Raw genomic sequence first — 13,378 nt, 5'->3', positions numbered from 1 at the left:
CCCGCTTGCAGATGGAAATGCAGATGTGGTTTTGTTGACATAAACTTAGCCACGAACTGGTTTTGGCCCTTCTGTAAGCCGGCTAATTGTGGTGAATCTATGAAGCAGTTTAAGCCCGTTGTGAAATACATCTGCTCGTTAATGATGTCCCATTTTCGTTTGATGAAACTAAAAGGCCTTACAGCCCATATAATTAATGATCAAAAGCATTCCACAGCGGCCATCTTCTCCATAGGCATTCATATTTCTGGTTAATGAAAGAATTTATGCAAGGTTAATTAATTTTAACGAGCCCAGCGACAAGCGGCAAGGACTTTCGTTTCACGGCTGACAAACGACAGGCAATAACAGCAACAATATGAAGTAATAAAAATGCGGTGAACAAATGCTTGTATATATAGTAATTACCAAGTGGTTTTTCTTGTTTTCCCAGCGACCTTGGGCCCAGACCGGTTAATGGGGGGTACGAAAAAAAAAGTATAAGTCTAGGGAAAAGGCGGAGAGAAAACCAAACAAAATGGTCGCCAGCTGGAGTTGAAAATTTGATGTCGTAAATCACACACGTAAATTGTGACACTCGTTAATTTTAACGCTCGAATGTCGCCCTCATCCCGCATTTATATTTGAGTTTTTGCCGAGTTTGGCACCGGCTGTTCCAAGTGAATAACATTTATCACGCAGATCCGCTATAAGTATGCGATTCACATAATCTATGACAATTCCAACTTTTTTAATTGAACCAATTAAAATGGTAATAAAATATGGAAGGGCAACAAAAACTACACACAACAAGGATGTTTATTCGAGCTTAAAATAATATATTTTACAATTCTGGGTTATTAATAATTTTTACATAATTAAAAATCAATATTTCTTATCTCACATATATATAATTCATTGCTGTTATTGCTGTTTCTTACATTTTTTTTACTTGTAGTATTGAGATAAAGTCAATTAATTAAAAATCAATATTTTTTATCTTTTTAATATATTCTTAATTGCTTTCTGTTTTTTACATGCATTATATTTTAGTTTTTGATAATTAAATATCAATATTTCTTACATCATTACATTTATATTATACATTTACATTTTAATGCCGAATTTTATTGTTTAACACAAGATCGCTTTAAGTAACTGAAAGAAACCAAAGACATTTTACAATTTGTTTTATCCCTTACGCGTTTTTCAGTGTATTTTATTTTCTGAATTTCTTCGCAAAAAACCCTTTTGTGTACATATTCAGATATGTGGCGCAAAAACGCAGAAACAAACTTAATTAATTAGCGACAAAGGATTGTTGCGAAAGTGCAACTTTCAACCCTTTTGGTGGGATATAGTTGAAAACTTTTTCACCTCTAATGAAAAATGTAGGTTTTGTAACAACAGAAACTATAAATAAGAAAATACCTGAAGGAGCCGCGAGAAAATTTCATTAGAACATTTTCTTAAAACAGAAATGTCGTGAAAGTTTCTGGGTCACACAGCTTAAAAGTGTGTGTGTGAGTTCTCTGGGGCTTGTATTTATATATTTGTAGGTATATGTGTTAGCCAGCATTTTGTTCCACTTGAAAAGTTAAGAAGGGCAACCGCCGTGACCAAAGAAAAGTTGTCGATTGTTTGGTAATTTCTTCTGGCAGCTGCTGTAACCCAATTCAACCGTTGTTATGGCCAAATTAACACTTTAATTTCACCTAATTCAAGGCGGCAACAATCAATCAGTCCATCCCTCAATTGGATTTTTTTTCTTTGGCTAGAACTTGGAGGAACCTCATAGCTCCCCGTAACCTTAGTCGCTTTGGTTGATTGATGGTCTAATTGATTGATTGCCTCGACATACATATATTTGATAGATACCCAAGGGTGTGATAATGCCCATTTAAAGTCTATATTTGTGTATTGTGCTTATGCAAATTTGATGGCAAATGTTTTTGCGGACTACACTTTGAATGGGAAATGATGCGATAGCACAAACAAAAGCTGTTGTTAAACAAACACATAAATAATTGCATAAGCATTTGCAGTAAAATTTTATTGAATATAAGTATAAAGCATTTTTGTCGAATGTGTATTCTGATGTCCATGGAGAAAACCAATATTGACTGTGTGTAAAATATGTTTTGCACATGAGATTTATCGATGTGTCAGGTAGGAATTTACCGGCTAATTTTCAATTAGATTCCCTTTGTTCTTCAAATTGTTCGGTATTTATTTATTGGCTCGTAATTTGGCTTTGAACTTATTTAATTGAAATCACAAGGGACAAGAGAAACAAAGTTCTCGTGTTTAATGCCGCAATTAAAAGCTTATTAGGTACCCATAAATCTGTTTGAAATGTAAATGCTGAACATATAGATAGAGACCCGCACCGAACTCAACCCTTTTTAAGCAATTGGGTCACATGGCGTATACGCAATACGGCAGTATTTCTGCTTTCCGGGTTTCACTGCATACTTTGCGGCGCTCCGTGTGTAATTAATTACCGATTCTTCTACGTTTCGGAGTTGAAGTGGAAAAAGCCCACAGACTGCCGCATAAACACCGACATTAATCAAGTTTCGTTGCAAATTAATTTGCCAAAGGTTTCTCTTGGTCTGATAAATTGGTGGCCATAAATTAATGGCCAGAACGGACTCATAAGCTGTCAGGTCGTCTCGCATAATTGTCATCAGGCCGACGAATGAAATTGGCACAATCAAATCGAATGCGAGCCAATCGCAGATCATTTACACTTGAGCTGTTTTCAAGAATTAGTTCTTCGCCAGCTGGCTCGCTGCCAGCCTCAGATTCTGATTCAGATTCAGTGGGTGGTGGCCGAGGTCAGAGTGCCATCATTTATCAAATTTAATTACACTAGGTGCCTGCCTGTTCCTTTGCCTTTTCCTTTGCCTTTTTCTTTGGCCGACCCATTCGCTGAACTTTGCCAGGCTCTCGAAATTAACGCAAATTAATGCAAGCAAAGTTGCTCGTTTTGCTCACGTAGGCAAACTTGGCGACGTGAAGTTTATGGGGCATAATGTGCTTATTGAATTCGTACATCGCTATCTATGAATATTTAATATTTCTTATAATAAGAATGCCAAAAACTATTTGCCTAATGAATTTACTCAAAGTTTCTGTACACGGAAAAAAGTTTATAATTCGATGTCTTTGAAATCCTTATAAAAGTGTCTAAAAGTATGCAACAATATATTCAGAACTCCAAAGCCCAAAAGCATACCTTTAGGCGCTTTCCTAAGTGATTTTAAAAGCAACGTGATTTCATTTGTTTTATTAAGCGCATCGTAAATATTTTTATTACATTTTTATTGCAAATGATGCTGAAAAGACTTTTTTTTAAATGGTCATTTGAATTTGGTAGATAATTGTTATGAGTTTGAATCATCTCATTATAGATTGTATGAATAACTAAGAGTAGAAGCGTTTTTTCAAATTGTAATTAGGATGCTTTATTTAATTAGGAACTGACTTTCACATTCCTTTTTGGATTTAAACCTTAAATTGAAATATATATATTTAACTTACCTATTTCTTTGGTTCATTTGCTTCCTATGGTCTTAAATTTTCTTCTGTAACCGAAGAAGCAGAGCCCCAAAGTAAATTGTTTGCAAGAGTTTCGTGAATGGGATGTCCCATGCAATAACGCACCATGCATCATCATGTTCCCTGACTCATGAGCTTAACTACACAGTTTGACCCTGAGCGTCGAACGGAGCATCCTAAAGGACCTAATGGCTTACTCCTGCCCACAGTTTGGTTCCCATGAGTCCATTGAGGATACCGCCTGCCCCCCCGAGCTGTCGTTTTCGGTGTCAATTACACGTTGACATGCCAACAGCTGCCGATGCACAAGAGACTTCCATGTAACCATTCCGAGGAGATGACAGTGCCTCGTTGAACAAGACCGCAGCAGAATGTTTGACGATTCATAACGTGTCTCAGAAGACAGGCAATAAACTTATTTTCCTAAGTAAGATGTTCATGAAACTGTTTTCAAGAAAAGCCTTTATCTTGTGGGTGGAAAGTTGAGTTCCCTATATGAAAAATGGAAGTGCAATCTTGTTTTCAGAAGCACTCTTCAAAAACATATAACAATTTAGGTCCTTTTGAAGGATGCTACTTGGGATTTTTTTCAATAAAAATGTAGTTGAAATGTAATATCATAGAATGCACAAAATTATGCAACAATAATTTGGAACTGCAAAGTTCGGAGAATTCATTTTTCATTGCATACTTTTAGGAACATTTATAAGAGATATTCATTTGGTTTCTTAATTGCTTGAAAATATTATAAGTGTATTTTTTCCAATAAACAATTCATTTTTATTTGAACGTTAATAAACATGGATTATGTAACTTTTGTTTGACTCTTTAGAATTTTCCGCAAATGCAAAGCTCACATGGCTGGCCCAAGCCTCTGGTCAAGTGTTGTAATAAATACTAAGTTCGGCTGAAGGAGTTCTCCAATCGATAACAGTTTATAGGGATATGTATAAATGTGTGAAAAGGGGAAGGTGGAAGGAAAGTGCAGGCACTTCTATCTATTTCTTGTAGTTTTTATCGCCTGTGCACTTGATTATCCACTTGGATTTGCTTCCTGCGGCAGATGTGTTGGTATTTTATACTGCACTTGCAGCTGCATCTGCCATTGTTTGCCACGTGGCTACTAGAAACTGGACACTAGAAACTGAAAACTGAAAACTGGTAGCTGGATGCTGTGAAGCATCGACATAATGGCCGGAAGATAAGTGTGTTGGACAGGCGCAGCTTTGGCATTGTAAATAAATGACAATACATCCGGCTTCCGGTTGTCGGTTGTCGGTCGATGTTGACCATTGTGTGTGTGGCCAGGAACATAAAATGCAATTGTTTGCCATTGCATTAGCCCACATTTGCTTGTGTTTTTGGTCCCCTTTTAGTTATCGGTTGTCGGGCCAAAAAAATTATTGCCAACCGCACACAAATCGTTTTTCCCCCAGCTAAAATCAAACATTTGCATGTTGGTTAGGGCGTTTTTAATCTTGGGTCTTAAGAAACCAACCAGATGGCACGTCCGTTCTGCCAACTCATCAGCATTTGCCCCTTTTGTCTATCTGGCGACTGCGATGTGGGTCAACTGCCCTTCTATCGCCGGCCCAAAAGGTGAACCTGACAATGATAAGGGCAATCTAAATCTGGAGCAACCAATTGAGCATATTGCCATTTTTTGAGATGGGCAAACCCAGCTGATGTGACATTTAAAAGGCACCGCTTGATCTGTTTAAGCTCATCCTAAAATGGAGCCACATTTATTTTAAAGCCCCCACTTTGCACAAGAAATCACCGTATTTATGTTTTACTCATGTTTTTTGTAAAATTTTTGGCAAGAAATAATTGTATTTAAATTTATTTTACGAGCTTTATATTTGATTTGGACTTTTTGCAAAGGATCGATCGATAAAATATATCAAGCGTTTTTAGAGTCAGAAATTTACGGCTCAACCCAAGGCTAAAACAAAACGAGTATTTTTACTCGTTCTTGTCCAATTTATATTTTTAATTCCCGATAAAAGCATTTTCTTGTAAATATTTTCATTCACTGTCTGTTATTAATTAAAAGTAAAGGCTAAAATGGAAATAAGCCTTGAGCGGTGTTTCATATTTAAACCAAGTTGTCCTTGATTGCGGCTCTGGCTCTCACTTGAGTGATATGTGGGCCTGGACTTTGGCTGAATCAGTTTATTGCATTACGTATACGCCTCGCGGGCCAAAAATATATTTGCTATATATACTATATGGTATGCCCAATTTATATATATACCCGCAAATGGAGAGCTCAATTTTTTGAAGGATGAAGCGGCATTTTTATATAAAATTCCCGGCCCAAACTGATGGTGGCTGATGGTGTTGCCCTGGCTTGCATTCTACAACAAAGTGCACTGCCAAAAAGTGTTTTCTGGCCGCTCGCTTTGTGAATCTTGGCTGCTGGCAGGGATTGGGCTTCGTAGCGGAATAGGGATGTAAATGGGGGATATAGGGGGTTATCGGGGGATGCAGTCGGGGTCGTGGGATTCACAGTGAGCCACGGCTGGAAGCTGAAAACTGAAAAGTGATGCCAGAATGCAGAGCGTGGAGCTCTTGGAGGGAAAATCAAATTTCAGACATTTTAACATTCTTGTTGTTGCTGGCCGGATTTTTTGAGGTCTCAAAGCCAGCATTGATGAAATTGCATTTTGATAATGGAGCAAAGGCAACCCCTCTACCTAGTATATATATAGTAGAGTAAGTTTTCGTGCTCATTGAATGTGGCAACTGAAGCGAAAGGTTTCTTCTTTTTTTTTTTTTTGGTGCAGGGGGCTGTCACAACACCGTTTTACCTGAATAATTGAAGGCGATGTTTGGCAAATGCATATGAGACCTGAAAGTTGCTCTGTACCTCCTTTTCGATTACGTTTTCCAAAGAAAAAGTGTCTCACGTTGCACTTTTCCCCGATCATCTGCCTTTTTGTTTGCGCCTCATTGGTTTTCCTTTGCCGTTCACATGACTGCACTTCTCACTTTCTTTCATTGTCCCAAAATTTCATTTTGAAATTGAATTAAAGCGTTCTTGAATAATTCATTTGTTTAGCGACTTTAATGGCACATCTCCCCGTATTGAGATATTGGGATGCAGATGGTGCTTGCCATTCAGATAAGTCACGACTCTGTAATTAATGTCGCAAAAATGTTCGAGAGGATTTCGCAACCGAGTTCGTGACCAGCATAGTTGATGATTTTAATGACAGAATGTTGAAAGGATTTATGAGGCTTACTAGATTAATATTAACGATGATATGGATTCTAGGAAAAGACGTCAGATCTTAAAGCTCATTTGCATAGTAAAATAGAGAAACCGCCTTAAGTGATTTCTGGAGGTGCCATTATTAGGTTATTACCAAAGAAGTCAGAAAATTGAGTTATTACAATGAAATTGTGCATCCTTCTAGTGAAAGCATGGGGAAAAGCTTTCCACAGACCATCCGCCATTAAGGACACATGCACATGCAAGGAGCTCACATGATTTGAGGAAAGTCATCGTCTTCTCTCTCAAGATTAAGAGGCCGTCATCGTGCCCTCTGCCCCCAAACACTTGAAATTTTCATAAATGGCTAAAGGACGATGCCTGCAACTTGTCTGTACTCAAACACACACAGATACAACCCACCCACACATATCCTTAGTTCAAAGTTGCCATTGCCACTCATGACGTCGTAGCTCGTTTTCTTGCCCCTCCACCCGTCTATCTTCATTTTTATACCCTTCAAGTGGGTATTATATTATTGCTGAAATGCTTACCACTCAATTGAGGAGTTCTCAATGAGCACTACAAAAATTCTTGATTATAAAATAGTCGATTACCCTAAAAGCATATAAATCTTTCGTTCTTTTGGCTAACTAGTTCAGCAAATGACAACACAAAGAATATACTTATAAATGTAATTGAAACAAATCAATACTTTTTAATCTAAAGTAAGGTGTTATATGAAACAATTTTAAATAATATGTAAAAATATAATCAATGGATATATTTATAATTTAATTGCACTTCTTTAAAATGTATAAATTTATCAATACCCATATAGACCCCATAGAAAATCTCGATCTATGTAAAAAAAAAACTTTTGTCAGAAGAATCAACTAAGTTTTTTCATCCAACTTTGCGCTGATTAGGAACAAAATTATATTATAATAGTATTTCAATACAATTAAAGAACAAAATATATATAATCACATCTGATTTAGCAATTCCGTCGAAAAGGAATAGGGTGTTTCCCTGGTAGATCTACTTAGATGCTGCTCCAATCTGGTTTCCCATTTTTCTCCTTTTTTTTGCAATAGCAGTACTTTCCTGTCATTACCACTTTTCTCTCTTTTTTTGTGCAACTTGCGTCTTTTAGTTTTTTAGAGGTCTTTTTCTTCATTTTGCTGTCACTCGCATGCAAAATTGAAATCATCAACGTCATCATCAGTTGCTGTCTGCTTGAGTTGTCTAGGTTTTGGGTTTGGGTTATAAGGAATACTGACGGGTGGCTGTAGGGCTGTAGGGTTGTACGGTTGTTCAAATCACAACTAAGCAGAAGAGATGATATAACTGGCTTAAGTGAAAGTAGCACACAGGCAGCGGAGCAACTTTCTCCGGCTGTCTCAAGATTATTGCTCTGCTCAACGTTTTTCGTGTTTTCCTTTGGTCCAACTTTTGCCCTAACAACCAAATAACATGCCGAGCTGCATTTGGACCGACGTGCTCGACAGACCAAAGCCACGCCCACCCGTCCCAACCACTCTTTTATTTCGGTTCGCATTTCATTTTCTCAAAAAACTAGGCCAGATGCATAAATCTGTGCAAGTGACTCACTGATAGAATATTAAGTTTGCTGAAATTTCGGTTATTGCATAAGCAATGATATTTTGCATTTATAGCGGCACACAACGCTTGAAATTCCATTCATCATAGTCTGTCCTATGTCAGCATTGTGTTTGTTCCCAGTGATTATCCCCACATTATCTATATTAGCCGCATTACTTAACCCCCAACCCTTTCAGACAGACTGGGCAAACGCATTCTGTGGCATCGCATAACATAATGAGCTTACCCCTTCGGAACCCCCGGGGCCTTTGTGGGGTTACTAGCCATGGAGCACATGAGCGGCACAAATTATGCACAGGCAAAGAAAACTCATTGTGGGCAGGTTTAGATGACGTGTAGATTGCCATAATGTGCTAGGTGTCTTCTCGTTTTAATAAGACAACATTTTTGGTCAAATGAGGAAGGCTAATAAATGGATTGCACTGAGAAAAACGGGAAAAAATAATAATAAAACATAAAATTCAACAATTTTTAAGATTTTTTCAATAAATGTATACATAGTTTTATTTTGTTTGGAAAATAATATGGAATCCTTCTTAAAAAAAGAGTGCTCCTGGGAAAATTTTAGAAAAATAATAACTAATGGGTTAATGTTAACAATTTAAACGTTACATAGTTCCGAGAGACAAATTGGTTTTCATAATGTTATATTATAAATACGATTATTAGTCGATTTAATGGAAAATTCAGTCTGAAAAGCCTAAGGAACATGATTACTTTTTGTTGTCAGTTTTGTTAACCGACAAATTTAACAGGATCCTTTTCATTAATTAGTTCAGTCAGATAAAGCCTAACATAATGTTAGGAAGCAAAGTGTTATCGAAAAAACAAGTTAACATGACATTAAGAAATCGGCCCCCAAATCAATCCCTAAAGCAATGCTCGTTTTGAATATTTTTAAAAAGTTCTCTGGTATAGAACTATACATTTTAAAGATCAGTACTTGATAGTATATTTAAGAAAAAAAAATGGCATTGGGTGCTAAACGAAATACCTTATCAGAGTCTACTTTTAAGTAATCTTTTTTGCTGCGTGTGGCAAAGTGCTGTGGGCGGTCCATTACAGCGGTCACTATCGCTATCGGACCTGTTACATAAACAACGAGCAGCCGATGTGCCACAGTGCCAGCTGCAGATGTCCTGGCATCGCAATTGCAGCTACGAACGGGCGATAAGCACGCAAAGTCGTTAAGTGCTGCGGAATGGCTTAGCCGGGGTTCAGGACTCGGATTGTTGCACATCGGGCAGGATGGTTGCCGTTGCCGTTGCCGTTGCGGCACCATCACCACACAGCAGCGGCGGCACTCGGCTCAATCGATTAAGCGGTTTAAGTGCCCCATAAGCTGCCTCGGCTGACTGCCTTCCGCTGGTGCCCCCCCGCCTGTCCCATTCAGCTCCTTCTGATCCTGCTTCCTGGTTTCTTGCGGCCTCCTGGTGTGAACACGTGTTTTGTATTGCCTATCCCCGGGCGCAATGTTGGTTGCATGTTGCTAGTTGTTAGTTGCTATGTGTTGCAGGTGGCAGGTGCATTGTTGTTAGCTGCGGCTAAGAAACAACACTCTGCTCACCCCCCGGGGTAATTATTGAACATGTTTATTATTTGGCTAATGGGCCGCAAAGCGCTGCACAGTTGCCTCATTTTTCAATTTACTCGAAAGTAAAAGGGGGTTTAAGGGAGGGCTTTGAGTTCGCCTATCTCTCTGTGTTTAGTGTCCCCTGCTCACGTTGTCGTAAACTTTAATGCCAGCCATGTGAACCAAGTACCCATATACTACAAACTACATATTATATATGCTAAAAACCAGCTGGTCCTTGCTACTTGGCCTGCAAGTACATTACGAAGTCGTTGTGTACGATGTGTTTTATGTTTATTTATTCCTGTCCGGGTGTCCCCTTGTTGAACTCACGAAGCCATCGTTAAAAGAGCATCAAATGTGGTTTAGAAGGCAAAACTCCCAAACCCCGAAATGTGTGAGTGAAATAAATAATTCCTTTAGAGCATTCTCGCCTTGAATTACCTAGTCATCAAAGTGGAATGCTATTTTAGGGTTTGATTGAAATCTACTTGGGTCAGCGAAACTCTTGAGATAACCTACTTATGACCTACTTATCGTGATGGGCACTCATATCGAAGACTCTAGCCAACTTTATGGCAAACATTTGGCCAACAAAACAAAGGTTTCTTGTGCTTTTTAATCTGCTTTTTCAAAACCGAATTACGTCGTAAAAGTGTTTATGTTTATACCTATAAACTTGGGTGGCTTTGTTTGAGGCTGCTTAAAGTTTATGGTCCTCCTGGACTTATAGTTCTACGTGTATTTAAGAAAGTTACAGCTTTGTATTTTTTATTAGCCCAGCTATCAAGTAATTAAATTCACCAATAACTGCATTTATCTGTAAAATTAAAATTTAATTAGAGAAAAGTAATTTTTTATGGGCTAATGCAATAAACATTTTTAACGGAATAATCCTATTTAATTTCGAGAATTATAATATAATTTCATGCCATAACCATTTATATAAAAAATTGCGTTGGTGTGGACGCCCTTAAATACTTTTCCGATTTATTACCTTAACGGTTATTAAATGGACTATAAATACGAAATATTTGCATATTTAATATTTTAAAATCGACACAAATTCCTTTTTTACGCTCATCAATATATGCAATATAATCGACTTGTCGGCCTGATTACTTTTATTGATATTGGTTTGCGAAAGCCATAAACAGGCATTCACACATGCAAGTTAATGGCATTCATACGCCCTGTTGACCAACAGATTTTTATTATACTGACAGTGCATATGTAGTTGGACTCGGTTGATATTTAATTAAGCTGTCATGAATATGAATCCAAATGCCACAATTTCACAAATTGTAATAATATATATTGTGGTCTTTTTCTCTTTTCAGAAATATGTTAGTGAGCTGTCGACCGTTCGTGATTGTGCTACCGAGTGTCAGGAAAAAGGTGAGTAAGAGGTTTGGTTATTAGTCTTTTGGGCTAACCAAATGCTAAATGAACAATGTAATTGGCTGGGATTGTTAAAAACCACAAAATAAATTGAATTTCAACATTTGCACTAATTTAATTGACCTCAGCTAATTATGAAATATGATTCTGTTTAATTTGATTAGAAATTTGGGAGACTCAAACGTACTGCTGCACCGAGGACGGCTGTAATTCCGGCACCCAATTGGCCTACTCCGTCATCCTGTTGACCCTGCCCATCCTTTCGATGGCCTGGCCCACCTTCGTCGATTTTTGGAATACGCGACGTTAAGTGGATGATCCAACTTATCTTTATATGAGTCTTTCACCTTTTTAGTTTATTATTTTGCCGCAAGAAGAATGTATAAAATTTCAACCATTAGCATTTATTTTATGTTCGGAAAAAGTTGTTAAAAATACAAACAAAATTCTGTGAACGGGACCTAATCAAACTAAGAAGCGATAACGCAAAGTTAAACGAAAATTAACCATTTGAGCCTGTTTTTTTGAATTTTATAAACTCATGCGATCAGATTATACACGTATGAAGGTATATATATTTTGCCAACATGTTTGCTGTTAATACTTTGAAGCTTTGTATTTCTGACTGTCTTCCCAAAAAAACACAAATAGTGTTGGTAAATGATAACGAAAGCTTAAATAATTCATATTCACAAGAAATAACAATTGCAATGCCAAATTACTATTAAAATCGTGTTAAAAAAAAGTATAGAAAAAAATCGCATTAATAAAATAAACCTATAAAGAGATTAAATTTAAGATTATGCCAGCTGTCAAAAGTACATAAAGAAATCGCAATCACATTGAGATGTCAAAAAATAAGTCAATATCGCCGAGTTCGTATTGGATTTCGCATTTCATAAACATACTAATTTTAGTATACCTAAGGTTAAATAACGAAAGTAGAAATTAATTACTTAGGATCCCGAATCCTGCGACTCTTGATAAAACAGTCTTCAAGATAAGCTTGAGATAGCCGTTTGTTTTATAATTTGCATATAGAACACACAAATATTACGCAAATGTCAAAGTCACAGTGAGTTTATTTTGGGGTCTGTGACTTTGCACTTTGGAACAGTAATATTTGTCTGTCTATCCATTATATGTTGTTTCTTAAGCTAATAGCGCCTACTAAGCAAATACTGTTTTTCGTTGCAGAAAGAAACAAATCTAATGTTTGTTAAATACAATTGTGAAAGTTAGCTTAAGGTCGTACGAATTATGATAATAGAGGCGAACACTAAAGAAAATCGAAGGCGTTTTCACTCCACTGTTCATGAAATTCTAAATTAAATACTAAAACTAAAACAACGCAATGATATAAATCGATTGATACTCACGAATAAAATACTTGTAGCAAAATCTAGCTCAGATAGAAACCATTCGGCGTAACGTAGGTAATCAACTAATTAATAGAATTACTTAGAATTATCGAGAGTTTAGTGAACAAAAGTGAATTACCATGAAAGTTCTTAACGATTTTCTTATAGAGCACTTATGCGATTCCATTTTTAATTATTTACAATAATAATATTTTGAACGAATAATACTTATAAACATATATGATGAACAATTCATACGATATATACCTAAACAAAAACCTAGAATTTAGGTCTAAGGGCTTTCACTATATAAAAAAACAAACAAAAAACGTGTGAAATATGCAAAAAAAGAGTAACGATTAAACATATACAAATGTTAAATGTTAGTTCCTTAAAACCAAAGCAGCTTGTGTACTCGTATTTAAAGCTCACATTTAAATAATTTGCATATGATTAAAATCCCCCACATAACAAAATGAGTAAATCGGATTTTCATTTAATTATATTATAACCACAAATTTTCTCTGACATTTTGCCAGCTAAAATGTCGAGCGATCTGTCTGCTTTGGCCACATTTAATGAAATCATTTATTTTTACACTCTCATCGAAAACAAATCGAGAAACGAGAAAATTCCAATTGAAATTATAACACTAAT

General features: G+C 36.7%; 1 protein-coding gene across 2 annotated transcripts in view; it reads left to right on the top strand.

The window, feature by feature from the left end:
- The window catches only part of LOC119563070, a 31,461-nt gene extending 19,356 nt beyond the window's left edge, over positions 1-12,105 (top strand). For both annotated transcript variants that reach the window (XM_037876285.1, XM_037876286.1), the window contains 2 exons: positions 11,300-11,357; positions 11,525-12,105. In XM_037876285.1, the coding sequence (XP_037732213.1) occupies positions 11,300-11,357; positions 11,525-11,670 (204 nt within the window). In that variant the 3' untranslated portion in view covers positions 11,671-12,105. The remainder of the gene's footprint in view (positions 1-11,299; positions 11,358-11,524) is intronic.
- Positions 12,106-13,378: the final 1,273 nt, after the last annotated feature.

This window comes from Drosophila subpulchrella, chromosome 3R, assembly GCF_014743375.2.
Source record: "Drosophila subpulchrella strain 33 F10 #4 breed RU33 chromosome 3R, RU_Dsub_v1.1 Primary Assembly, whole genome shotgun sequence".
In the NCBI taxonomy this organism is placed as follows: Eukaryota; Metazoa; Arthropoda; class Insecta; order Diptera; family Drosophilidae; genus Drosophila; species Drosophila subpulchrella.
This window is presented reverse-complemented; position numbering and strand designations above follow the sequence as displayed.